Source organism: Grampus griseus, assembly GCF_964374135.1.
Source record: "Grampus griseus genome assembly, chromosome: 13".
In the NCBI taxonomy this organism is placed as follows: domain Eukaryota; kingdom Metazoa; phylum Chordata; class Mammalia; order Artiodactyla; family Delphinidae; genus Grampus; species Grampus griseus.
The window spans coordinates 41,793,198-41,821,116 of NC_139007.1; the positions used below are offsets into that span (position 1 = coordinate 41,793,198).

General features: G+C 38.1%; 1 protein-coding gene across 1 annotated transcript in view; it reads right to left on the reverse strand.

Moving 5' to 3' along the window:
• The window catches only part of LAMA4 (laminin subunit alpha 4), a 151,159-nt gene that overhangs the window by 7,588 nt on the left and 115,652 nt on the right, over nt 1-27,919 (reverse strand). Inside the window, exons 19-35 of the mRNA XM_082668705.1 lie at nt 27,863-27,914; nt 25,276-25,452; nt 24,457-24,602; nt 23,614-23,776; nt 22,597-22,730; nt 21,963-22,134; nt 18,772-18,903; nt 16,992-17,134; nt 15,257-15,395; nt 14,664-14,801; nt 12,889-13,022; nt 11,587-11,751; nt 9,596-9,749; nt 4,473-4,660; nt 2,990-3,179; nt 2,093-2,248; nt 544-703 (exon numbers count right to left, since the gene is read on the reverse strand). Coding sequence (XP_082524831.1) covers nt 544-703; nt 2,093-2,248; nt 2,990-3,179; nt 4,473-4,660; nt 9,596-9,749; nt 11,587-11,751; nt 12,889-13,022; nt 14,664-14,801; nt 15,257-15,395; nt 16,992-17,134; nt 18,772-18,903; nt 21,963-22,134; nt 22,597-22,730; nt 23,614-23,776; nt 24,457-24,602; nt 25,276-25,452; nt 27,863-27,914 — 2,543 coding nt within the window. The remainder of the gene's footprint in view (nt 1-543; nt 704-2,092; nt 2,249-2,989; nt 3,180-4,472; nt 4,661-9,595; nt 9,750-11,586; nt 11,752-12,888; nt 13,023-14,663; nt 14,802-15,256; nt 15,396-16,991; nt 17,135-18,771; nt 18,904-21,962; nt 22,135-22,596; nt 22,731-23,613; nt 23,777-24,456; nt 24,603-25,275; nt 25,453-27,862; nt 27,915-27,919) is intronic.

Here is a 27,919-nt window from a genome sequence, read left to right on the forward strand (position 1 = left end):
AGAACTATTATGTTCCATCACCTGGCATAGGGACTGTCATACCAGAGGCACACAATAAAAACTTTGTTGAATGAGTGAGAGAGTAAGAGTTGAGGAGAATAAAAATCCAGAAATAAAATGTTTTTGGGATAGTGTTGTCTGCTAGAGTTGCTGGCAAGGGGAAGAAGTGGACCTTTCCTTAGTAGGAACAATGGGTGATGCTTAGAGGGAGCAGAGAAAGACCTAGAGACTGAGGTGGCCAAGAGCCAACACAGGTTAGACCATGGTGCAGCATAGGAAATTCTAAAGGGGCCAAGATGGTCTACCTCCAGAGGTCTGGCAGCTGTGGAGAAGCACTGGCTGGGGAAAGCAAACAGGGATGGGCACGGTCCATGTGTCTAGTTTGGAGGGTAGGAGAGGAGAAAGGTGGTTCTTATGGAAAGAGGCCATTTTCTAGGGCTGAGTTAGATTTTCTGGTTTTTATCTTTGGGCCCAATATCCCTGTTAGCCACCTCTAGGAATGAAGTATTTCATGATTCACGTTTTAACATAAGTCATTGTTACCTAGAACCACGTATCCTCCTTCTGTTGAAAAGTATGTTCCTGTTTCCATTGGGCCTTCAAAACAAGGAGTCACGCTAAATGTCTGAGAAGCAGAGGTGATGGAGGCCCCATTGAGCTGGAGGTTGCTGAGGCAGCCACTGAAGCTGTAGACTGAGTTTATCTGAGAGAAGAAGACATTTCTTAAAATCCATTTTCTCAACACTCACAGATGTACCCAAGGGAAACAAAATGAAGGGATTTGAGTCCAGAGAGAAACCAAGTAATTTCTTGCCTTATTTATCTTAGCTATCTGAATGATCAGTAGTTTTCCAGGTAGTTGCTTTATAACTAGCTCTTTGAAGCTGGAATTTTGTATTTGATAATGACAGCCTACCATAATTAAGGTAACAAAAATTTTTACGTTTTTCAAGACAAGGTAAATTGTAGCTGTGGTTTTCAAATTGAACATTAGAAATATCCTCGTTTGTTTCTCTTCAAGAAGAACAGCTGTGCCCTAGATCACCTAATGCTGATGAGGGCTAGCAAAGTTCTTAACTGTTAAATCTACCATGGCTAAATAAACAGCAGAAAGCTTGCTTCACTGTCTTCATTGTTGTGGTTGAGCATTTATCATACTACAGAACATGGAACACGGGCCACTTGAGATAACTGATTTCACACTGCTTTGGAAATCTTTCTTTTAAAGAAGTTATCATGGAATTGGGGGTACATACCTAAAATCTAATTAAACATGAACATTTTCCCCCTTTTTTGCTTTATCCACATATATTAACAGATCTTAGAAGTATATTAATTCTTTGTGTTAAAGTCAAATCTATATTTATGTTAAAAAAACTTAGTCCTTTGATGCATTCCTTTATTGCTAGATAATTTTTAAAGGTCCAATATTTTAAACTTTTAAATTACAAAAATAATGTTGCTGTTGTTTTCTACTATATACTCACGTCTCCCCAGGGGTAACCACATTTCCTTGCACATTTACAAATTGTGTGTATGTGTGTGTGTGTAGAAACGAAAATGAGATCATAGTTTACATAAGGGCCTGAAAGGTTTTTTTCATCCAATAATATATTGATATAATGGAATGACTTGCTTTCTTTTTTTGGTTTTTTTTTTTTTTTGGCTGTGCCACATGGCTTGCAGGATCTTAGCTCCCCAACCAGGGATTGAACCCAGGCTATGGCAGTGAAAGCACTGAGTCCTAACCACTGGACCGCCAGGGAATTCTTTCTTGGGTATTTTTTTAAGATTAAAAGTATGGTTACTTGCTGAACAAATAAGCATCTCCTTGAGACATAACTTTTCATGATAGTTTGTATCTCTGAAACATTTTTCATCTCACCTCTACCCTAGAATCAAAAGATCACTCTGGGCTTTGTAATGTCACAGGGTGGACAGACAACCTCAGGACAATACCCACTTATGTACCCCATCTCCAGTCAAACTACAGTTTTACTTTTGCCAGTTTCCTAATCGTAAAATGAGGGCCAGAGTAAATGATCTTCCAGCTCTAAAGGTCGATGGCTCTACCTGGTCATGCCTGGCTTACCTGGACATTTTTCACAGCCTTTCCAGGAGCCACACCTCCCAGATAAATAGGACCCTTGATTTTCCAGGTAGCTCCAGTAGGGGGAAGACTTTCTTCTAAGACTCGAAGACCATCAATTATCAGTCGGCCGCTGCTCTTTTCCCGAATAAATATCACCTGGATGGAGAGAACGACAATAGAGAAGGCTGTGTTGCCTCTCCTCCCAACTTTGCAACTGCAATGCCACAGAAGTTCTTTAAAAAAGTGGTCCTTTCTCTGAAGGTTAGGAGTCTCTTCCTTTAACGCTTGATTTAAAATTACAGGCTTAATTTCCGAATACAGCTTATGTTTAGCAGAGTTCTCTGAGGCTCTGCCCAGCTGGCCAGTCCACGTGCTCTCTCTTGTAAATTTAATTATAATTAATTGTAATGCAGCTGACATTGCTTACTCTTTCCAGTATATACACACTGAATTGCTTTGATATTTAGGTTATTCTACCTGTTGTATCCTGTCGTCCTAACAGATTTACTCTTCACTTTGTACCTCCCATAGCTTAGTCTACGAGACACTCAGCAATCATTGAAAATTTAGAACATTATAGGCAGTGGAAAAAAAACCCAGTCGAGTGAAATATCCTTAAAAACAAACTTCGGTTTATGTTGGCCATTGATCTTTTGTTTAAAATAACTGCACTAAAGAAAATTGATCTGTCAAAAATATTATACTCAGACTGTATTTCTTTTAAAATAATATGCGTCAAGATTTTTATAATGAGTTAATGAAGGCTTTGAAATTGAACATATAGCAACAGAATTTTTACATGGATGTTTCTAGAAAAACCCCTGGTGGGTATTAGTGTCAGTCCATTTGACAGTGGTGGACATTGGCTGATAATAATATTCTCTGCCTTCAACTTACATCATGCCACAAACCATCATTGTATTTCTCTTGGCTTCTAATCTTCAGTTTCTTGTGGCCAACATTAAACATGAAAACCAAGCGGCCGTGGGCTAAGAAAAGAGCCATGAAGTCATTCTCTTCTTGATCCGAGACATAGAAAATCATCCCATGGGAGGAACGTGTTTTCAGACGAATGGAAAACTGGGATCTGGTAAATGAGAAGAAAAAGCTTACCACCTGTCAGAGGAGACTGAGGGTGATCTCTAACTTTCCAAGGCAACAGAGTGTAAGGAAGAATAAAGCCATTCGATCTAATCCCAAGCAACATTCTTCTAATTATTAGTATTATTAGAAGATTAGAATAGAATACTATTAGATTAAAGATTAAATTAGAATACTAACATTCTTAGTATTATTAGTGAGTATCGGGTAAGTACCGCTAGTTCAAAAATGTAAATCCTTCTCCATTTCCTCACACAACAGGGATACATCCCACATTTAAGAAAGTGTTGTTTCAGTAAAGGATAATCTCATGTCTTCCTTTTAAAGTATGGTTGCAATTAGTTTAGTAAAAATCTTTATGTTAAAGAAGCTTCATGTGGACAAAATAGTAGTAATTAATATGCATATATAATTTTGCATAGAAACAATATGATTTGTGTACTGTCTAAAATACAGATTCAATTTTCTCCCTGTAAAAATAAATTAATGGATATCACATGCTAAAAACAGCTACCAGAATGTGTAGAAATTAAATAAAATTTTCTAGAAATTTAGCTCTAGGCCATAGGTAAGATACATTTATGAGGCTAATTTCCAGTCTGATTAACTCTAAATTTTTCCTGAAGAATACAAAATACTGATTCTGCCCATTAGGAAAACAGGAAATTAGAAGGCATTAGGAGTTTCTTATTGAATGCACTGCTTGTATGAATGTTTGAAAGAGCTATATAAGACCTATATAAGAATATTTGGGTGCTAACAGTTTACAAAGAAATCTTCAATAATACTAAATAACCTGGAGATTTGTGAAATACCAGGAAGAGTGATGAACTTTAGAGATAGCTTGAGGGCCAACAGAGATACAAGCGCATTTGTATTTTCAGTGTCTTTCCTTATTAACCTTCTAGCAGTTCAGATGCATTCCCATTTACAATCTGAAAGCAATTTGTATGGGGGAGGGAAGGTGATAGCAAGGTTAAATGATGAGTCATTTAAAATTTACCCCATCTTCCTTTCTTTGATTGTCTTTTCTTTTTGATAAAGTTCAGCAAACTCCTAGGAGAATGCTGTTTTATGCACCTTACTTTTGGGAAGAAAGTCACAGAGAATGTTATTTGTTGGACAGTATGAATCATGTACTGTTTAGTATTTGTTTTGATGATAAACGAATACGATTAATTTGGCACAGAAAAATTATAGGAAAAGGATGACATATGGCAAATAAGGATGCAGCCCAGCCATGGCATCAAGTTTCTGAAAGGATAGTATGTTACTTTACTTTTCACCAAAATCTCCTTTTAAGTGTTCAAACTCTTGGCGGCTGTTGGCTGTCCCTCCGTACTGATAGGCATGCTCTATTGCTCTAGGGCTGTTGGAAAGGTGGCAGTGAGAGTCTCTTGGAACATTCCTCTCTAGGAATTTCAGGCCAACAGGATCCCATGAAGGAGCATCTTTGCTTTTCTCTCCCTATAAGAATAGGCAATGAATCATTTAAGGGACAAAACTGACATACTAGTAGCAAAAATTCATTTTTGATTTTCTTATCATTAATAATGATGATAAATAATTCAAGGGTATATTATCTGTGCATTTTCCACTCATAAAATATTAGACCTCTCTCTTCCTTCCTCTACCACCATAAGCAAATGCCAGCAGTAGCTGCAGCAGTAACAACAACAAACAACAACAACAGAGTATGTTAACAAATCCAAAATTCTAGTCTGTGATAGTGAAGCTATAGAGACAAGTGCTCTGTGATTTAAATTAAATGCACATCTTAATCAATGATGAAAAATGAAAAAGCTGGCAATAAAATAACCCTGAGACAAATCAATAAAATCCTCATATCATATGCAACAATATCACTCGAATACACATATTATTATTTACACATCCTGTATAAAAAGTTAACAACTTAGTAACATCTTCAAAATATTTAAGAATATTTTTGGTGATACGTAGCAAACCTATGTGACAGGATATAAAACAATTTTTAAAAACTATCTTGTGCTCTTAAAATTGCACTACTGATTTTAAAATTTAGAATTGTGAAACTATAGACTACTATTTAATGGTCATTTAGTCAATTTCTGAAGCAAAAGTACATGCAAGTAAATCTGAGCATTCATCTACTTATTTATTCAAGCAAATGTTTATTGAGTACCTAATAGGTAGGAGTGAAGGGGAAAGAAATCAACGTTTCTGCGTGCCTTCCATGGGCAGTGTGTGGTAGGGAATAGAAAGGTGAGTGAGACATGCTTCCTGTTTTTTAAGGACTGAAAATTGATTTGGAAGAATAGGCTTTTAAACAACAAATTGGAAGACAGGTTGTTGCTGGACAGAAAGGACCTTAGATGACTTGGTAAAGAATGGAGTCTTGTGTTTTAGGTGATGAGGAGACACTCAGGTTTTAAAAGCAGGGAGTGGCCTGATCTGACCCACTTGGGAAGAAATCCTGCAACAAAGCAAGGGTGGAGAGAGAGGAAATGTTTGGCACTAGGGAGAACTGGAGAACACAGTAAGAGTCAGGATGAGACACAGGATTAAAGGAGAAAAGACAATTCTGGTTCAAGTTGTTGAATGAATGCACACATTTAGTTTTCCTCCTCCCTAATTCCCACTGAAATGTCAGAAGAACTATACACATAAAAATAAATCCACAATAGTCCTGGAAGTCTATGAGGCTTTCTACTAGTCGAACAAAGCAGTGTGGAATTTCCAGAAGATAATAATACAGATTGGAACAGACTGACAATAAAATTCCTAATCTCATATGGGCAAAATATAAGACCTCCAAAAAAAATCAGTGTTCCAGGCAAATCCCAGAATTACCCTCAAAATACAGGTATGGTGGGCAGAGGGCAGATGAATGAATTAAAGGGCAGACCAGCTGTGCCAGTGCCCTGCTCTCAGGGCAGAGGCTCTTAAAGTTGGGTCCTGATACTGGAAACTCTCTCAGTGGTGGTTAGATTGGAGAAAGTGAAGTGGTGCTCAGAGACTCACCTGTCCTAAAGAAAAGCCCACCTGGTTCTACCATCCCTTCTTCCATTCCTCACATAGTTGTCAGGACTCAGAACCTGATTCACTGCTACAGAAGCAAGCCTCCTCTCTTGGATGGAGGAAGTACATCCAGTCACCAATGTGTTTTTGGTTGGCCCAGGCTCTCACCTATAAATAACGGCCATAGCTTCAAGCTACGGGTGGACAGAACGGGCTGGAGTGGGGCTTCAGGGAGACTCTTTCCCTCTAATGTATCTTGGGAAATTTCCCCTGACTCCACACTGTATTCCAACCCCAGTGGAGTAACAAGCCTTATAATGGGAGATTGATCACCTTTGTCTCATTGAGGAACAAAGCTGGAAATGGTGTGCACGTGGCATGGAGGGTGCGGGTGAGAGATTGGTGGGGGTCGGGGACTTTCCCCAACTCTGGCCATTCTTCATTCTCTCCATTCCAGTGGAGAGGATCTCACTTTTTCTCAACCAGTGTATCCACTTAGCTGTGAGAGGAGAGTGACAGTAACTTAGACGACAGGGGCTCAGCAAAGCAGGGCTTGTTGGATCACGAGTCTCAATTGACCAGCCTTGCCTTTCTCTGCTTCACCGTGGGAATACATGGACTAGGACCTGTCTCTTGTCTGCTGCAAAAACTAATAAAATTTATATATGGCAACCAAATACCCTAAATCCTCTGTGGATATATGCTCTGAATAACAATAAAAAAAGAAAAGTTATAATTTAATCAATTGCTTTGCTACCATATAACACAGAGACTCAGTTTACTATCCCAAAATGGGTACGTGTGTGTGGATTCCCACTAAACCCCGCTAGACTTGACTTTACCAGTGTAATTTCTTTCTCTGAAGGTCTATTAGTTGCAATCCAACTGGTGGTACCAATTTCAATTTAGCAAGATTCTTTTGTTTCAGATTATAGCCAAACTGGTTGAGCTACTTAAGACAAAGAGGGAAATGTGTTATAAGGATATAGGAGTATCTTCCGCAATCCAAGAAAAGAAAGTGTAGTGGGGGTCCTACCACAGGCAAGAATCAGGAATTGGAAAGCTAGGAAGAATTAAGGCACTCCTTATCTGGATGTTTCTGGTATCTCAGCGTTGTTTTTGTCAGTGTTTGCTTTCATTCTCCTTTTCTCTGCAGGACAGCTTTCTGCCTTTTTCTATAAAGAGTATATTATTTGTGCATTTTCCATTTATGAACTATTAGGCCTCTCATAATAACCATAATAAATAAAGTCTATAATAAAGTAAAATGTGATAGGTGCTATGGAAAAAAGAACAGCTAGGAAAAGATAAAGGATCAGTAGTAGTGGTAGAAGGCAGGAGGTGGGCTGGGGTATAAAATAAGGGCTAAGATACATCAACATTGAAAAAACAAACAACCCAATTAAAAAATAGGAAGAAGACCTGAATAAACACCTTTCCAAAGAGGAGATGCCAAAAGCCAACAGGCACATGAAAAGATGCTTAACATCACTAATCATCAGGGAAATGCAAATCAAAACCACAGTGAGATACCACCTCACACCTGTCAGAATCCCTATCATCAAAAAGAACACAAATTGGTGAGGACGTGGAGAAAAAGGAACCCTCTTACACTGTTGGTGGGGATGTAAATTGGTGCAGCTACTGTGGAAAATAGTATGGAGGTATCTCAAAAAACTAAAAATAGAACTACCATATGACCCAGCAATTCCACTACTGGACATATATCTGAAAAAACAAAAACTCTGATTTGACAAGATACACGCACCCCAATGTTCACAGCAGCATTGTTTACAATTGCCAAGATATGGAAGCAACCTAAATGGCCATCAACAGATGAACAGATAAAAAGATGTGGGGTATATATATATATATATATATATATATATATATATATATACACACAATGGAATACTAATCAGCCATAAAAAAGAACAAAATTTTGCCATTTGCAGCAACATGGATGGACTTGGAGGCATTATGCGAAGTGAAATAAGTCAGAGAAAGACAAATACTGTATGATGTCACATATGTGGAATCTAAAAAATACAACAAACTAGTGAATATAACAAAAAAAGAAGCAGACTCAGAGAGAACAAACTAGTGGTTACCAGTAGGGGGAGGAAAAGGCAGAGGGACAATATAGGGGTAGGGAAATAAGAGGTACAAACTATTAGGTATAAAATAGGCTACATGGATATATTATACAACATGGGGAATACAGCCAATATTTTATAACAACTATACATGGAGTATAACCTTTAAAAATTGTGAGTCACTATATTTATACCTGTAACATATTATACAGCAACTATACTTCAATTTAAAAAAAACAAATAAAATAAAATAGGGGTTAAGGCAGGGCTCACTGAGCAGATGACAGTTGGGCAGTCCTAGAAGGCGAAGGAGTTGTCCATGCAGATATTTGGGGGAAGAGTGGTCCAGGCAAGAGGAAAGCTCAAGTGAGGATCTTAGGCAGGAGTGAACATGGCCTGTTTTTAGAAATAGCCAGGAGATCAATGGGAGGAGAAGAGTGAGTGAGGGAAAGAGGCCTGGAAAATATGGGGCCTCTTATGACATTGTAGGAACTTGAGCATTTACTCTGAGTGAAGTGGGGGGCCACTTTGAGCAGAGGAGTAACATGATAGCGCATGTTTAAAAGGATCTGGTTGTTGTGCTGAGAATATACTATTGGGCAACAAGGTAAAAGCAGGGAGTCTTCTTGGGAGGCTATTACAGTAATTCATATGGGAGATGATGATGGCTTGGACCAGGATGGGAGCACTGGTACTTGAGTGCATTGTTAACATCTGACCAGGAAAGAGTAGGGAGGGTTAGATTGAAAGAATGAGAAGGAATTAGACTTTCACTTGTAATGAAGGCAAATAGTGTACATGCTAGGAGTAAATGAACGAGAAAGAATAGTCATCAGTGAACGCAATTTAGGGCTCAAGAATTTGATGAAACAGCTGCCCTAGTTGATGCCACAGGTCAACTGTGTGAGTGGTTAAAATGAAGGTCAAGAAAGGAGGGGAAAACAGGGTAAGATCAGAGACTAATAATTTCCATGACTGTGACAGAAACCAGAGATAGTTATGTGAAAGCAAATGATACTAGAGAATTAGCACAATAAATAATATATATTATAAAGTACAGAGTAATTTTAACTACTGTAATGAAAAGTAGTTGGAAGTATGAGTAAAAGCTTATTCAAACTGTTTTTCTGGGAACAAGAAATGATACAACAAATCTGGTAAACTGCAATATCAGATACTACAGGAATCGTATCTTTCATATGTACACAGTTGCAAACAAGAGTAAATTCTATAAAGCATCAGTGTCTAGAATTGTGTGTGTGGAATACAAGGGCAATCAAGAAGTTGGCACGGCATTATCTTTTACCTTTTTATTCCGACTTGTTTCAGGCTTTGAGGAATTTTTTCCTTTTTTGTGAAGGAGAAACAATGGCGAAGACTCAATGGGACACTCATAAAGAGAAGTATGGACCTTTTCAGAATACCGCTGGAAATCTTCGACCTCCACATCTCTATCCAACCTGTGTTTGTAATAGAGGAAAGAAAAACCTTAAAAATGTTGTTTAGAATTACATGATGAAACTATGGCAGTCAAAGAACCTTAGCAATTAAAATGTGTGTGTGTGCACACGTACATGATGGGCCTTTATCCACCAACCACTACCTTAATGAGAACCCTTGAAATCATCATTTAACCAATTAACCAATAACTTTGTACCTGGCACCAGCACATTCTGACAGATGAACATGTTTTCCCTCACCATGCTCTGGATGATGGGGACCTCATCTGTGTTACTTAATCTGTATTAAATTCCTTCCTTGCATGTTTTTGTACTCAGGGGGCCCTCACTGTCTTTGTTAAGTACAAAACAAAAATGGAGCATACAGAATGGGAGAAGATATTTGCAAATAATATATCTGATAAAGGGTTAATATACAAAATACACAAAGAACTCATACAATTCAACGTAAAAAAAACAAACAACTTGATTAAAAAAGGGGGCAGAGGACCTAAGTAGACATTTCTCCAAAGAAGACATACAGATGGCCAACAGACATGTGAAAAGATGCTCAACAACACTAATCATCGGGGAAATGCAAATCAAAACTATAAAGAGATACCACCTCACACCGTCAGAATGCCTGTCATAAAAAAGACAAGATATAACAAGTGTTAGTGAGGATGTGCTAACCCTCAATATAAACTGGTGCAGCCACTATGCAAAGCAGTATGGAGGTTCCCCAAAACATTAAAAATAGAACTGCCATATGATCCAGCAATTCCATTGCTGGATATTTACAGAAGAAAACAAAAACACTAATTTGAAAAGATATATGTACCCCTATGTTCATTGCAGCATTATTTACAATAGCCACAATATGGAAGCAACCTAAGTGTCTACTGATAGATGAATGGATAAAGATGCGGTATATATATATGTATATGGAATATTATTCAGCCACAAAAAATGAAATCTTGCCATGTGTCACATGGATGGATCTAGAGGGTATTATGTTAAGTGAAATAAGTCAGATGGAGAAAGACAGATACTACATGACTTCACTTATATGTGGAATCTAAAAAACAAAACAGACAACAAAACAGAAACAGAGCCATAGATACAGACAGCAAATGGGTGGCTGCCAAAGGGGAGGTGGGGGTGCAAAATCGGTGAAGAGGGTTAAGAGGTACAAGCCCCTCTTACAACATAAATAAGCCCCTGGCGTGTAACAAACAGCAAAAGGGATACAGTTGATAATACTGTAATAATGGTATGGGGACAGATGGTTAGCAGACTTATCTTGGTGAGCATTTCATAACATATGCAAATGTCAAATCACTATGTAGTACACCTGAAATTAACATAATACTGTACATCAACTAAATTTCAATAAAAGAAAAATGATGAAAAAAATGAAGTCATGCATTAAGTTAAAAAAGACTTTCTGAGACCTTTAAGGATGATTTGGGTATGTTGCTCTGTACTATACCATTGATAATAAGTACAGAAATAATCGCATTTAATATTTATAGTTTGCTGTACGCCAGGTGCTTTATGCACATTATCTCATTTAATCCTCATAACAAGTCTACCAGGCAGGCCCTGTTACTATTTGCAATTTGCAGGTGAAGAAATGAAGGCTTACTTGGCCAATGTCATACAGAAATTAAAAGGCAAAACACCTACACACAAACCCAAGTGTGTCAGTTTCTCAAGCACATGCAAGCTTTTAATTACTACCCTCTAATGCCTCTGATATTTCATAGCTCTAAGTTTTAACACCATAAATATTTTCATTATCGACTTGATCTTCTTTATCAATCATGCAGATTTATGAATAATAAAAATATTATACCTGGTAAAGTAGGCATTGCTTATACAGCCAGTGAAATTAGCATACTGGGGACTGATGGGTGAGCCACCGAAGTAGAACTTCTTTTCATCTGCTTGTGTCTGTTCCACTTTTCCTTTGGTAGGGTTCTTACTCCCAAGTCTGCTTTTATCTACTATCAATTCATACCTGTAAGGAAAAAGCTTCTTTAAGCACTACACAGCTAACATTTTACCTCGAGTTCCATTCTAGGTTGCAGGTTTTCTCATGGAATTGAAATGGAACATCTGGTTAATGACAAGATAACAAGTTGCCAAACTCTTCGTGAGACTCAGGGTAAAACGGCTGACTATGTCTATATGCAGAAAAGACTCTCCAAACTATGACTAGAATTTAAACCCATAGAAGCAAGTTCAGATGACTAGTCATCGGCAACTTTTTATTTTTTTTTTTGGTGTGGAAAAATCAGAACATAAATCATGGTGATCATTTAATCACACTTGTGGGAAACTATTTTCATTGTAAAGCACACTGATAGTGATTGGAAATGGTGTCTTGAAAAGACCTATTAATGTTTTTTATAATGGGAGGGCTCCATAGAAGTGGACATAGAATAGCAGCAGTCTACAACGGAAATTTCTTTCTTTTTCCAGAAAGACTTTCTTTTTATGAAAAAGAAACTCAGTATTACATATGTTAAAGATAAAGTTATTAGACTTTTTAAAATGTGGCCGTAAATGCAACATTCTCAATTGTTTAATTAAAACCTAATGAAACCAATTATTTGCTGAGCTCCTTCTAAGATGTGCAAAACACTGCACTCCATTTAGTAAGTGCTATGTGCAGGTACTTCTCTCAAGATTATAGCTTACGGTTTCACTGGGAAAAAAACTTTACATACCTGTTAGTTAATTTTATAGTGATTTATTTGGCATGTCTTAAAAATTAATATCAATTTTTTTTTTTTTTTTTTTGTGGTACGCGGGCCTCTCACTGCTGCGGCCTCTCCCGCTGCGGAGCACAGGCCCCGGACGCGCAGGCCCAGCGGCCATGGCCCACGGGCCCAGTCGCTCCGCAGCACGTGGGATCCTCCCGGACCGGGGCACGAACCCGTGTCCCCTGCACCGGCAGGCGGACTCTCAACCACTGCGCCACCAGGGAAGCCCGATATCAATTTTTAAAAAGAAGGTAAGTTGTTCCTTCTATCATTTTTTTAAACACTATAAAAGTAATAATATAGCCTATTATTCACAGTGGTCACTGGAAAGAATCATGCCCTACAGATAAAGCCATCTGGTAGAAAGAAAATAAAGTGAGGAGCTGTACCTTGCAGGGGAGACAGAGGTAATGATGAAGTGGGACAGCCCGTCATTATACTGCTTATCTGCCGACTGCACCTTGATTCCCTTTACATCCATGATCACAGTGCCATTATCCAATGAAATGGAGAACACGTCTGACTGAAATGCAAGCACAGGTTTTTTAACTAGGGAGGCCAGGCATCCAAAAGATGGACACATCTTCAACACTTACTTAATGGGATTGCTTAAAGGAACACCCATCGTGTGGGAAATTTGCTTGAAAAATAATTTCTATGAACAACAACAACAAAATACTCTATTGCTTGTATTGGTGTTACCTATAAAATCAGATACATTTCAATGGAAAGAGGAATTTCCTGTATTTTGAACTGAAAATTTCAGGTGATTTTGTCATGCTAAGTAGTTGTCATCCCAGCATCAGTTACTTTCTTAACTCAGGCATTTCTATTCTGTCATCAGTCTCACTTTTGAAAAGGCAATATTTGAATTTCCTTGGGGATGTAGCTAGATGACCAGGCATGGGTTAATTTGCTAATGTGGCTTTTAAAAATGTTTCACTTTTCATCTACAGAGGCAGAAAAATTTTAAAATAGCAGAAGTTAACATCTTTTTCTGAATTTGCTTATTGCTTGTCTTAAAATATTGGCAAAATGATAATCTTCCTTCTCTTCCCTACGTGGGCATCAACCTCTACAGTTAGCCCTCAACATAACTACTTTTTGTGGACAAAAGGTATTATTTAACTAACCATGGTAATCTGAGGCAGGTTTGGTGGCAGAGGTCCTACAAAGTGTTTTGGGTAAATTCTCACAGATGCTACTGATTTAAATTGGATATAAATGTGACAGATACAAGGTAATAAGAATGAAAAGTAAAAGCTGCTTTTATAAATCATATTATGACTTGGTCCATCAGTGTATATATTGGTGACGACCTTTTCAGAGATAAATCAGTTAGAACTTAAGGTCACCAAACTTTTACAAACCTTATTGTATTCTCAACACAGCATATCTTTATAAGCTGAGCTACAGTGTTCTATACCAAATTCAAGAACTATTTCACAAACTGAATCACACATGAGTTTGTATATATACACAGAGATTCTTAACATTTTTTGTGCTATGCACTCTTTTGGCAGTTTGGTGATACATATGGACCCCTTCATAAAATATTTTAAAATCACTGAACAAAATATGTAGGAATACAAAGGAAACCAATTACATTGAAATACAGTTTCAAAATATTGAACCAATAAATATGTGATATAGTTATATACGTACTTCTACATTAAGGCACTAAATAATAAAATCTATTAGCAGATCTAATAACTACTGCAATTTAGAAGTAGCAATGAGCAAAAATATTTTGAGATACCTGTGACTACTATAATGTGCAATGAAAAATACCTGTGATTTCTATTAATGACAAAGTGACAGGTACTGCTAATATTACTGTGGTTTGTTGCCAACATTCACAATTGAAGAAAATGCTAAATTGTAGTTAGAGAAAATAAAGTTGTAATTTTTTCTCACCTAGTTCACAGACCCACTGAATTCTTTCCATGAACCCCTGAGAGGTGGGTCTATGAAGCCCAGGTTAAAAACTCCTCATATACAACATATATAATATTTTACAAAGTGTCGGAAATGAGACATTTGTGTGTGTACACGAGTCAAAATTAATCTGAATTGAAAATCACTTTTAAGGTGCTTAAAAGTATTTTTAACAGACAAAACGATTGCCACAAAGAAGATTCCACAGGGAAAAACAAATACTTACCCCTGAAGCATAATAGAACAGTAACCCGTTTGGCTGTAATGTTCGGAAATTAAAACCTCCCTCAAAGCCATCGAAAAAAGATATTTTCTGAATTGAAGCAATGAAACTCTGTCCATTGAAATATGCTCTGCGAGATATCTGTGTGCCAAAGAAGGTAGGAATACAGTGTTTGGATAATTATCAAAAAGCTTAAAATGCCCATTTCTTACATACCAAAGGCCTTATCTGCTAGTTCCTATGTTAATAGTTATGTTTTAATTTCTGGTTTATACTGGAATTCAGGCATGCTAGCCTTCCTTCTGTATGCCTCTAAAAGATGGGGTTTCAGCTTCCCTACTTCCTCCACCATGAGTGAGTGAAGATGCTCACGCAGCCTCTCTGGGCTTTGGTAGCCCCAACCATTGAAAAGTGAAGCAACTGGACAAGTCACAGAGGATCCCCACAAGCCTTTTTAGCTTAATGATTCTTCTTTCCACTGGTGGCAGAAAAGAGCCCAAGGTGTACACAGGATTACAGAGAAAAGAGCTTTTTCAGCTTTTAAGAGCAGTAAGTTTCTTGTCTATTTATTAAAAACCTTTTGATCGTGTACTTACAAGAGAGTCTTCTGGGCATCCATAACCAACTCCCAGGGTTTCTGTCTGTTCTAATAAATTGAAATCTTTCTTTTGGAACTGGAAACCTTTCATACATCCTCTGAAATTGATATCCAGGGGAAGGTGTACTCTTAGGGTCCTGGAAAAGAAAATTAGTCTTTACTGATATAGCCATGATGATGATGGTAGTGGTGGTGATGATGATGTTACCCTACATATGTAGGATATAAAATTTTGATTTTATTTATAGTTATTTTTAATAGCTGTATAATTATTCATATTCTCATGCCTTCTTTCATAAGCACACAGTAATGTCTAATCTTTGCATACAGAACAGCTTTATTCTGCACGAAGCCAATTTGTTTACTTCTTTATAATTTTCAAGATCCTTTAACTTACATTAGCTCATTTTATCTGTATAACAATTCAGTGATATAGATGGTGATGTTATTATTTCCCTTTTACAGATGATTAATAGGTTGAACCATAATGAACTGACATATGTATGGGTCAAAAATTGGCAGTTTCACATGGTTTACCTATAAAGTGAAACTGAGAAATAGTAAGTAATTTTTTTTAATGTCACAAGTGGTAAGTTAGGATTTGAACCCGGGTCTTCAGTCTTCCACTAATCCACTTGGGTCATGAACTCATTTACTTGTCCTTAATGTATCTGCAACACACTAATCAACTAAGGCTAGAGAAGTTTTTAGTGAACGCTGGGCCTCTGGAGCAATAGGAAAGTGAGAAATCCTTTATCTTTAAGATTAAGGATGGCATTTTGCTCAAAACTGTAATCCTAGCACCCATCATTATGGCTAAGATAGGAAGTGCCCAAGAACATATTATTGGATATTGTATGAATATGAAGTTAATTTTGAGCAAGTTACAATGACTTCCATGTATTTTAGGTGAACACTGGCCAAATTAAGGGGTAACAGTCCCACTTTACTCTGCTCTGACAAGATCATACCTGCATGATCATGCTAATTGACAGACTGAGGTGCACATACAGCAACCATAATGGTTAAATATCCCATGTGGCATGGCTGAAGGAATTGAAGAGGATATTTAGTTTGGAAAGGAAGCTTACGGTTGGGGCCTCATCCCAGAACAATTAGAATTTCTGGAGAATGGTCATGGGTAACGATGTTTATAAAAGTTCTCTAGTTTATTCTAATGTGAAGCAGGGTTGAGAGTGACTGGACTGGAATATCCTAAAGTTGTCTCTCAGTTTTAAGAGTCTCTGATGCTATGAACTGATGGTAATGAGACAGCTGAAATTTTGAATATATTAATGTTTCATTATACTTAATTCACAACCCCCACAGGCTTAAAATTTTTGTTTACCCTAAGATGCTATTTGAGAGTTCAAATAAGTCTAAATTAATACTAAAACAAAAGTAAATGAACACAATGCTTCTTTGTTTTCACATAATACACATGCTCCACCTTTCCTCTTGCGGATAAGAAATACTGCATTAGACTATGTTCTAAGAGTAATAAATAATTAAAGAAATCTGTAGATCACATCTACTAGATGACAATTTAAGGGGGTCATGAGGACTAGCTGCACAGGGCCCACGGGTGAATGGCTGTGTGTGTGCTTCTGTAAACGTGTACAAAAATAGTAGGTGGGAATGCTCAAACATTTACTACACCTCTCCTGGATGTTGAATCCTCAGCCCAGTGCTTCGTTAGGAACAAGCAGCTTAACAACAGCAAAAAAGCTTACCTTGATTCTAAGATTTCTGGGGGAGCTCCTCCAATGTATATGTCTGTAAAAGGTATTTTCATCTTTTCATTGTCCATGCTCTTGACATGTCGTCTATCAACTACCAAAATCATTTTCTTATCATTGTGGTAAATGATTGAGATCTGGGAGAAATAGTGCATAGTAAGTTGATCACTCCTTAACAATCACCTTTTTTTTTTTTTTTTTTGCGGGCCTCTCACTGCTGTGTCCTCTCCCGTTGCAGAGCACAGGCTCCGGACGCGCAGGCTCAGCGGCCATGGCTCACGGGCCCAGCCGCTCCGCGGCATGTGGGATCTTCCCGGACCGGGGCACGAACCTGCGTCCCCTGCATCGGCAGGCGGACTCTCAACCACTACGCCACCAGGGAAGCCAACAATCACCTTTTTGAAGACTGCTATATATTTTAATTATTCTGGTTGTAAGAGCTGGGCCTCCATGTTCTTATGCTTGTTTGTTCACAAAGCGGGGAATAAGATCTTCCTTTCTTACTCACAGACATGAAAACTCTTTCTCAGATAACCAGAAGTTCATATTTGCTGGAGAAGGGTTTCCATATGGAGATAAGGCTAGCCCAAGAAAAATTTTGCTATGAGACCAACTGTTTTATTTTGCCCCTCTGAGGGGATTCAGGAAAAAAATTATAAACAGTTACCTTCTGGGCCCTGGACTGAATGCTGCCAGGTGTCATTTTTTTGTGGTGTAGTGAGATGCTTTAATGAATGTGGGAAAATGCCAGTCAGAGAAATAGTTAAAATATTCTTTGTAAACCATCCTCATGAAGGCTATGGACTTTGAACTGAAAAGAGAAATATAGCCTCTAGTCTCTGCATTTCAGTTCAACTTAAAAGATATTATGCCTTTTATATATTTTATTAAAGTGTAGATTTAAAGTAGTTGTTAGTGAAAATAGAAGAAATATATTATCAGTATACTTCACATCTGTTCAGGACTGAAGAGCACTCTTGTGGGTTTTCTTTATAAGAAAATCTGTGTTAGTATTTTCTAAGTTTTGGATAAATGGTTTAAAAGGAAATGATTTACTTATATCTACTCTTTTTACATTTAATGGGACTCAAGGAAAAAGCAAAAAAATGGCTGTGTATCTACACTCTCATTTTCAACAAATGTATAGAAGTGCCATCATAATCAAGAGATAGAGTATTAATGGGAGTCTTTTGATCAATGAAGCAATTAAAATGAATCTTCACTGACTCTTTTATTAGAAACTCCAATATGGGACTTCCCTTGTAGCACAGTGGTTAAGAATCCGCCTGCCAATGCAGGGGACATGGGTTCGATCCCTGGTCTGGGAAGATTCCACATGCCGCAGAGCTACTAAGCCCGTGCCACAACTACTGAGCCTGTGTGCCACAACTACTGAAGCCCGCGCGCATACAGCCTGTGCTCTGCAACAAGAGAAGCCACCGCAATGAGAAGCCTGCACACCTCAATGAAGAGCAGCCCCCGCTCATGGCAACTAGAGAAAGCCTGTGCACAGCAAAGAAGAACCAACGCAGCCAAAAACAGATAAATAAATTTATTAAAACAAACAAACAACTCCAATATGATAAAATATCCATTCTTTTAAAGGAAATGTTATCCTGGAGTTAAGTAGGTGAGGGCCTTTCACTTGGTTTTTATATGTGAAGGTGTTCAGTTTAATTACTTTCTCACCTATCTCATTTGACCATCTGATTAGATCAGTAGATCTAAATACAAATAAAACAAAACAAAATACTCAAACTGCAACCATCAGTACCTCATGGTATTTTGCATCATTAATTTGAGCTTTCTTCATTGTGTCTTCAAGATGCACAGGGCCGTTGCTAAACCCAAAGTCATAGGACACATGTAGGTAACCATTGCGCATTTCCAGGCTGAAAAACATACTCTGTGGAGAAGACAAAAAGTTATAAGATGTGAGCGTCTGCTATTATGAAAGAGAAGGTTTAGCTGAATTTGAGAAATAACACTGTATACTTTATTATTGAAACTGTTTTCAGACTAAAGAAGTCTCATGATATTCTTATTATGAAATAAAAATCACAACTACATCCATATCAGCAGTTATGTCTCATTTATACACCGAAATTTTAATATTTATCTACAATTTAAAACAACTATCTTCTATTGTTTTTCATTTACTTTGTGAATTAATGAAATTTAAAATTTACCTTATTGACCTTTAACAATCTTGAAAACAGAGTATTATAGACCATATGTATTCAAACTGCCCTTTTTTAAGGCAACATTTCAAAGTTATAACAGGCCAATAGATGTGATTACATTTCACTTTAAGAGCAAAATTGGTAACATTGAAAAAGAATTCCAAGGTATGCTGAAAAGAATCTTAGAAAATTATCAGCAAATATGGACCTAAGAAAAAGAGGGCCATTCCTGTGTTATTTTGAAACACTGGAGTTACGTAGATAAATACGGAATTATTATGCGCTTGGACCATGTGATATTCAAGAACCAAAGTAATTCTGTAACACTCAAGTAATTTACTGGTCAGGCTTGCTTGTTTTAGAAGATAGTTCATAGACACAAGAATTCAATGGATTTTCGGGACTTCCCTGATGGTCCGGTGGTTAAGACTCTGCACTTCCAATGCACGGGGGTGCGGGTTTGATACGTGGTCAGGGAGCTAAGATCCCACATGCCTCTCAGCCAAAAAACCAAAACATAAAAACAGAAGCAATATTGTAACAAATTCAATAAAGACTGAAAAAAAAAGAAGAATTCAATGGATTTGAAAAATAAAGTATTATGGAAAGTCCCTATTTCACAGAAAGTGATCTTTTGGGCAGAATTTATATACTCTTGCGAATGTGGAACAAAACGCACTGAGGTATAGAAAGAAAATATTTCAACTTCTATTTATACTCATTTTAAAACTCTAAAATAGAGAAAGAAGCTAACTTTTAATATTTAATACGTGGATTGACTCTGGGCCTTCATTTTGTCCTTTGGATGGATTTTCATGGGATTTAGATTCACACAGTATGTGAGGCTTTGAGAATGAAGTTCCACACTTGAAGGCAGGCCATGGCCCCCCCACTCATTTCTTTGTGTTTAGCCTATTGCAATTATTGACGTTTATGTGTGCCTGGTTACATGGATTTATGAGTGAGGTCACTTAATAATAGACTATTTACAGTAATTTTCTACTGAGATACAGTGATGTGAAAATATTTTGAGACATGTAGATGTTTGCAGATTATTTCCTGTAAGTTACTAAAAAGGCTGTTAAGTTTCAAGAGGGTTACACATTTTCCTTATAAAATGAATTATTCTAAATTTATTGACCTTTACTTGTGATGACAAATGTCTTTTAGTAGTATAAAACCTACTAGCTACTAAAAAAAAACCATACTTGATCTGTAATTTCAAGGTAGGGGCATTGTAACAATGGATGAGAAACTATTTTGGCAGGGAAGAAAGTTGTACTCTAGAGAGATGGTTTTTTTTAAAAAAATTATGTATGTATGTATGTATGTATGTATGTATGTATTTATTTATGGCTGCATTGGGTCTTGGTTGCTGCACGCGGGCTTTCTCTAGTTGTGGCAAGCGGGAGCTGCTCTTCATTGCAGTGCGTGGGCTTCTCATTGCGGTGGCTTCTCTTGTTGTGGAGTACGGGCTCTAGGTGCACGGGCTTCAGTAGTTGTGGCACATGGGCTCAGCAGTTGTGGCTTGCGGGCTCTAGAGCACAGGCTCAGTAGTTGTAGTGCATGGGCTTAGCTGCTCCGCGGCATGTGGGATCTTCCCGGACCAGGGCTCGAACCCACATCCCCTGCATTGGCAGGCGGATTCTTAACCACTGTGCCACCAGGGAAGCCCTGGGGAGATGGTTTTTAAAAAATGTATATGGAAAAGTTTTCTATTGGTAAGTAAATTTGTTGATGAAAAGAATGTAAGTATACTACCATAAAAACTCTCATATCTGCACTATTAAAACATTTCTGGAAAGAAATTTCTAACCTGTTTAAAAGTCTTTCAAATGAAGATTTTTAACGGTCTTGAATTCCTTTGTTAAAGTTTACAAAATGATACGATATCTGATTACCTTGCAAGAACGGACATCAGGAAAGATGAAAATCTGCCAGCTGAATTTCAAAGACAAATTTTGCCAACTGGTGAATGAGACTGAATAACCGTACCATGATTTAGTAAGTACAGCTAATCATATATTTCCTACATTTTTATTTATATGAGGTATCTTGCCTAGTTATGATAGCCAATAGAACTTAGTATTGAAATAAACTGGACTCAGGACAAAACTTGTATCACAATGCGTTTAATGAGACTTTCAAAAATACTTAAGCATGTTTAATTACACTGTTCTCACTAACACTGCCATTAATAATTCTTGTATCATTAGCAAAATAAAATTAATTTTATTTTACTTCATCTTTATTTTAAAATTGTATTTATTTTTATTCAGTTTTTATATAAATTATCTTTTTCCTAGTTTTGAATATTATATTCATATGTAGTATATGTATATCATTAATAAATAAAGAGATGTATGTGTGTGTGTATATATATAAATATACACACACACACACACACACACACACACACATTAAGCATGCAAACTTCTTTTTAACTGATTAGGGCATATGATTTAAAAAGTCAGTGCTAAATTTCTGTAGACACATGCTCGCCTAGATCTTGGTGCTGATTTTCCTTAAAGTTCTCTTAGTTTATTAAAGGGGTTATATTTAATATACATCCAAAAACGTACTGCAGGGAAATGCATCTCATGGCTGCTTTTACTTACTGCTGACATCATTTCCCTGAAGGAAAAAAACCCAATTTTGCTTTCTAAGCTAAAACTTCAGTTTGATGGCATGACACACTCAACCTGGGAAGGTTCCTAGAAACATGCACAGCAGAAAGTAAAGGCAATAAGGGAGAAGATGTAGGATTTTTATTTTTACTCACTCCATTGACCATCAGGAGCACAAGGCCGTTGTCAGCTGGTGTTCTAACTTCTATGTCAAAGCGAGTCACCTGACCGAATTTCCCTCTCCTTGTGATATCCCTCACCACGGCATAACTAGAACCATCGAAAAAATAGCTGGCAGCCCGACTCTGAGTAAAGGCCAGTTTATCTCTGAAATAAAAATACAAGGATCATATGAATATGACAGCTTCTGTTATGCTTTTCAAATGAGGCCCTTTTAACCCATTCTCACGACATTTTTCATGGACCTTAATAGCATTTAAATGAAGTCCTGATGTCTGCATGGGAGACACAAAGAAGCATTTAAACAAATTGTTTGTAATGGATTTTTTTTCTCTACCCTATGTGCTAAGATAACAGAAGGTTCCAGTGAGACTCCAGTCTCTGGAATCTGAAACCAAAGCTGCAAACAAGTAGTTTAACTTTTAATAATAGTGCATGCTCATTATGGTAGAGAAGAACTGAAAAGTTGTGTGCAGGCATGACTATTATGCAGTTTCAAAACTGGTTTCCCCCCAAAAAAGATTGAAAACCTGAATATTTACCCACACTTGTCTCATCTGCAGCTCTTGCATGGCTATCAAATTTTTAGTACTCTTAACACGTTCTTACCTGGCACAGGGCACTGATTTGGAGGGATCCATATTATAGATGTGCTTAAAGTTGTACAAGCTGATCACATCATTGTTCAAAGTGGCCAATTCCAGGCAGCCAACGAAGCCAGGCAGGTTTAAGCTGGCAGGGAGCTGTGAAACAAGGTGAAGTCAACTGTGCCATGACCACATCTCATCCAGTCCACACAGATCAGGCAGTGAGACAACAGTAGGTCAAGGGGACCTTCCCACTGATAGAAATATCTTCCTAGACCTGAGTTTGTGTCTATTCTATGCTAAACCATCTAGAATAACGAAGATTTTTCAGTTGTCCATATCTTAGCAGAGAGGGTGGGGTTTATTGAGCATATAATATGTGCCAGTCACACAACTGACTGTGGATTCATGACCAAAGTCAATCCTTACACCAGCTCTGTGAGGTAGGTATTCCTGTCCTCACATAAAGAGAGGGAAAGTAATTCTCAGAGAGGTTCACTAATGTGCCTCTCACTAGTGAGTAACAGTTCTGCAACTGAAATCCTGGATCAACTCCCTGTCTTCCTGGGCCTTTCCTGTATCTGCCCTTCAACAGGTCTCATCTCCCCTCCTAGACCCCACCCCCTCCCTCATCCTAGGTATTTCATTTCATGCCTGTATATTAGCTGAGATAACGGAATTTTTGAAACTGTCGTCTGTAAACCTGAAGACTAGCTATAAACCCACAAGGTACAGACATTCCTGCAGTAGGTAGGGGTAATTAATTACATATGCATGTATCAGAATGAAATAAATTGATATTCAAGTGTTAGATATAGCTTGAAAGTATTTGACACTATGAAAATGTGGGTAGCACAGACCAGATTTAAGCAGCAGATTTATAGATCCTAATTCAGAATTCTACCACCCACTGAGCTAAACTCTTTTTTTTAAGATATTAAGGTTTCCATCCAAGCGCTGAATCACTGTAGGCTTTATGGACTTCTAAAAACAATCACTATAGATTTGCAATAAGTCAAAATATAGCTGGATAGCTCACCTTGAAGTTTGAAGGCACGCCACCAACATAAAACACGGTGTCCTCAGGATCCAGATCCAGCAAGGAGTCATCTCCCGCAAATTCCCCCTTTTTAATAAACTTTTCTTCTGCGGTGCTACTTAGACTTGGGACTGTTAAAAACACCTTTCCGTGTTTTCCTACCCTGTTCAGATAAAGAATTTTCACTCTTTATTAGCCAGATAATTTGTAGAAAATATGTGTTTTTTTTTTTTGTGATACATGGGCCTCTCACTGTTGTGGCCTCTCCCGTTGCGGAGCACAGGCTCCGGATGCGCAGGCTCAGCGGCCATGGCTCACGGGCCCAGCCGCTCCGCGGCATGTGGGATCTTCCCGGACCGGGGCATGAACCCGTGTCCCCTGCATTGGCAGGCGGACTCTCAACCACTGAGCCACCAGGGAAGCCCGAAAATATGTTTGTTTGTTTTTTTAAATGTCAAAATGTGAATGTCCCTTCATCACAGAATTGGTGATTTGATTTTGTCACTTTCATAAGCATTTATATAATGTCAACAATCAAAGGGAAAGGGAAAAAAAGACATTCCATCTTGGAATCAATTCATGGATTGGCCAGATTAAAAAAATCTAATAATCAGATTGCTCTTTAGAAGTGATGACTATTCTTTCTAATTTTTTGTTTTCCACTAAGGTATTTGTGAAGGAGTACAGGAATAATGGAAGAAAGAGGAGCAACATCCATAGAAAGACTGTGTGTGTGTGTGTGTGTGTGTGTGTGTGCGTGCGTGCGTGCGTGCATGCGTGAGTGCATTCAATAGATTTTTTATGAAATTTGCAGATGAGCCCTGTGTCACGGATTCACTTTACCTTTCAATCTTGACAATGCTGAAGTAAGCAGGCCAGGAACTGACAGGCTTGGAGTCCAGGGGAATCTCTACATCCTTAGTTCCCAAATTATAAACGTACACCAGGTTATCATTTTTGATTGCAAGACCCATGTACTCTTTTTTGGCCTGAAATGTCAAGAAGTCTCTTAAATAAAATCCATATGAATGAATGTCATCTTTCGTTCTCATTTCTTTAAAAGACAATTAGCAATCCAGATGCTTGGCTGTATATAAGGCAAGTCTGGCTTGAATTATTACCAAAGTGCCCATTAGACTGGGCAGCGCCTCGTTCTTTGCAGCCTCCCTGTGGCTGCATCAGTGTGCTGCCCCTCCCCCCGATCCCTCCATGCCTGTCCAAATATACCTTGGGCAGGAAGGCAAGCAACTGTGGGCTTGTGGACATTTGATGGCTGTCAGGAGTGTGCTAACCTTGTTTGGTTAATCTGGGGATATAATGCAGCCTGGCAATACCGATTGCTATGCACCTTCAAAGCAGGGTTCAGCATTAAACATAATAGGCCTCTGTACTCTGGGTGTCTTTGAAATGCTGCATTCAGACTCCTCAGAGTTAGCAGTGTGAGGCCGATATGAAGAAACCACAGAAATATCCCACACAGAGAAGAAATGACTTGTCCTAAAGTCACTACTTTAGTCTTGCCCTTAAAATGGTCTATAACTTTTGAGGTGCTAGAATAGAAATTTTGTTTATTTGCACAGGTAGCTTTGTTTTAAGGCAAGAGAAAAAGCACTTATCTTTCCTTTCAACATTATTCCATCATTTACAACCACATGCTCTTACGTTTTTGCTTCCGAGGTATAGGACGAACTGATCTGCAGTCCCACCCAGCTCTGGTTGCTTCACAGGAGGAGGCTTCATGTACAGGCTCAGGGACGTAAAGGTCTTTAAGTCATCCATTCTGGCTTTGGGATGCACTTCGACTGCCGACTGACCATCAAACATCATGGAGACTTGGATCTGGAGTTACAAAATTATTCCATTAAAAGTACCCCGCAGAAATGGGCATAGTGCTTTCCCATGGTTCTCAATGGGCTTCCCTCATTCCTTATGAGGTCTCTGAGCTTTACCCGTGACCTCCAAGCCTTTGTTTACTTATGTCCTCAACTTGTTGGAGAAAGGATTTAAGGAAGATAATACAGTTTAAATTTAAAGTGAGGTGAAAGAAAGCAGAACAAAAAGGTGACAAAGTAGGTCTAAGAATGAGGATAAATATGCATTCCACAATGAACTACATATTTGGTTAAGGTGAACTAAACAGCTTGAAGGGATACTTGGTCAGTTATACAATTCACAAGGCCCATAAAATTAACAACTAATTGATCAGGAGAATAATAACTAATCTTGGGTACTAATATAGCTAGGACCTTTTCCCTAGGGTCTTCAAAAGAGGAGCGTGGGGTGAGGCTGTGAGCAATATCCTTGATCATGTCTGGACAGTTGGGAGGGGTCTAGAGGCCAGCTTTGAAGTCTTAGATGGGGTCTTAAAACCTGGCTCTGCCACTTACTAGCTATGGAACCATGCGCAAATCACTTAACCTGTAGTTTCCTCATCTGTAAAATGAGGACAATAAATTTGTTATGAGAATGAAACCAGATGATAACTGTAAAGTGTTTTCCAGTGCCTGGCTTTATCATTATAATAACTGTAGTGATGAGTTCATTAAGATGTTTCTTATAATGATCCTTAGAAAGGCATCACAACAAAGCAGGATTTAGTAAATACATTTCTAAGAGGCCCAATATAACGTGCTGAACTGGTCTGATTCGAGGTGATTTTCAGAGTATTAATAAGTAGGTGGACTGTGTATATTCATGTCTATGCAAATATTTATGAATAAGTAGATGTATTACATAACTGAATAATATTAATTTGATTAATACTGATGGTCAGTGAGTTCAAGATTATATTTCCAAGTGCCTAGAGTGCAGCTGTCTTATGTTGCCAGTTGAGTAAAGCACAATAAATCTTAATGAACAATCAAGCAGTGTATGGGATTAAAGTTCCTTTGTAAAAACTGAGAGTTTGAAAAAGATGTATATATGCATAGAAAACATCTCCCTTTGGGGAGCTGTGTGGGCCCCAAAGGCATTGCCAAGACTCTCTTCAGAAAATGGTTTCAGGTGATTAAGGCCCCCAAATTCTACCCCATAGAAATAAAACTACCAGAAGGCATTCACAGAAACCTAGCATTAGAAATGCCACTTCTTGACAATAAATCTTTTTTGAAATGTTCTTCAAGGTATCTAAAAAAGGTGATTTGTGGGGTGGGACCAATTATCATATATCATTTAAAAGTTGGGGGCTTCCCTGGTGGCGCAGTGGTTGAGAGTTCGCCTGCCGATGCAGGGGACACGGGTTCGTGCCCCGGTCCGGGAAGATCCCACATGCCGCGGAGCAGCTGGGCCTGTGAGCCATGGCTGCTGAGCCTGTGCGTTCGGAGCCTGTGCTCCGCAACGGGAGAGGCCACAACAGTGAGAGGCCCGCATACCGCAAAAAAGAAAAAAAAAAAAAAGTTGGGTATATTTACCAATAATAATTTCCTTCATTACAAAATAGTTGATTTCCAGTTCTTAATTCTGTCAGTAATTAGGACCAACAGTCTGTTCAGGCTGACTCTCAATTGAAAAAATAAAACCATGTAATTTGGTTGTAAAAAATAATGCTGGTCTATAAATTAATAAAAAAAAAATTAGAAAGGGGGCCAAGAACAAGCCATGTTTTGCCACACTGAAAATGTTAATTGCTGTGTCAGGATATTTCCCGTCAATGCCAGCACTAGTTATGGTGTTGTGTTGCTTCTGTATAGCATCTCAGGATGAGGTCTTTGTTGAAATTGTTCCGTTTAGCTGCTATGTGTTAAGCCTGTAGAGAGGTCAGTAAAAGCTTCATATCATCTATGTTGCACTAGAGAATTCTTTGAAGAGGTAGATGAGCAAGATTATTCCATATAGTAACTGCACAAAGACAGCTGTTAGGATAATGAATAATAATAATAATAAAAAAATTGAGTCTTTTAGTGGGGTTAGCTTTCCTTGATTCCTTTTGCTCTACGAGCTTTGTTGACTAGGTTAAAAGTGTGCTTCTTAATCTTGGTTACACATTAGAATCACTGAGGAGCTTCAAAAAAATACAGGTTCTGAGCCCTTCCTCTAGAGAGCATGAGTATTGCTTTCAGGTTGGGACCAGGAATTGGTTTGGTTTTCAAAGCTCCTTATGTGATTCTAATGAACGGATGGAGCTGAGAGCTACCAAGTTGGATAATATAGTAGAAAGTTTCCAGCTCTGGAAGCTGCCCAAGGAGCCTGAGCTCAGCCTCACGCTATCATTATCACCCAGTGACTGATGACGACTCCTTTCACTGGTTACCTTGCTGGCAACGCTTCTGGTCTGAGCAATGAGCTCTCGGATCCTCTGGATACTGGC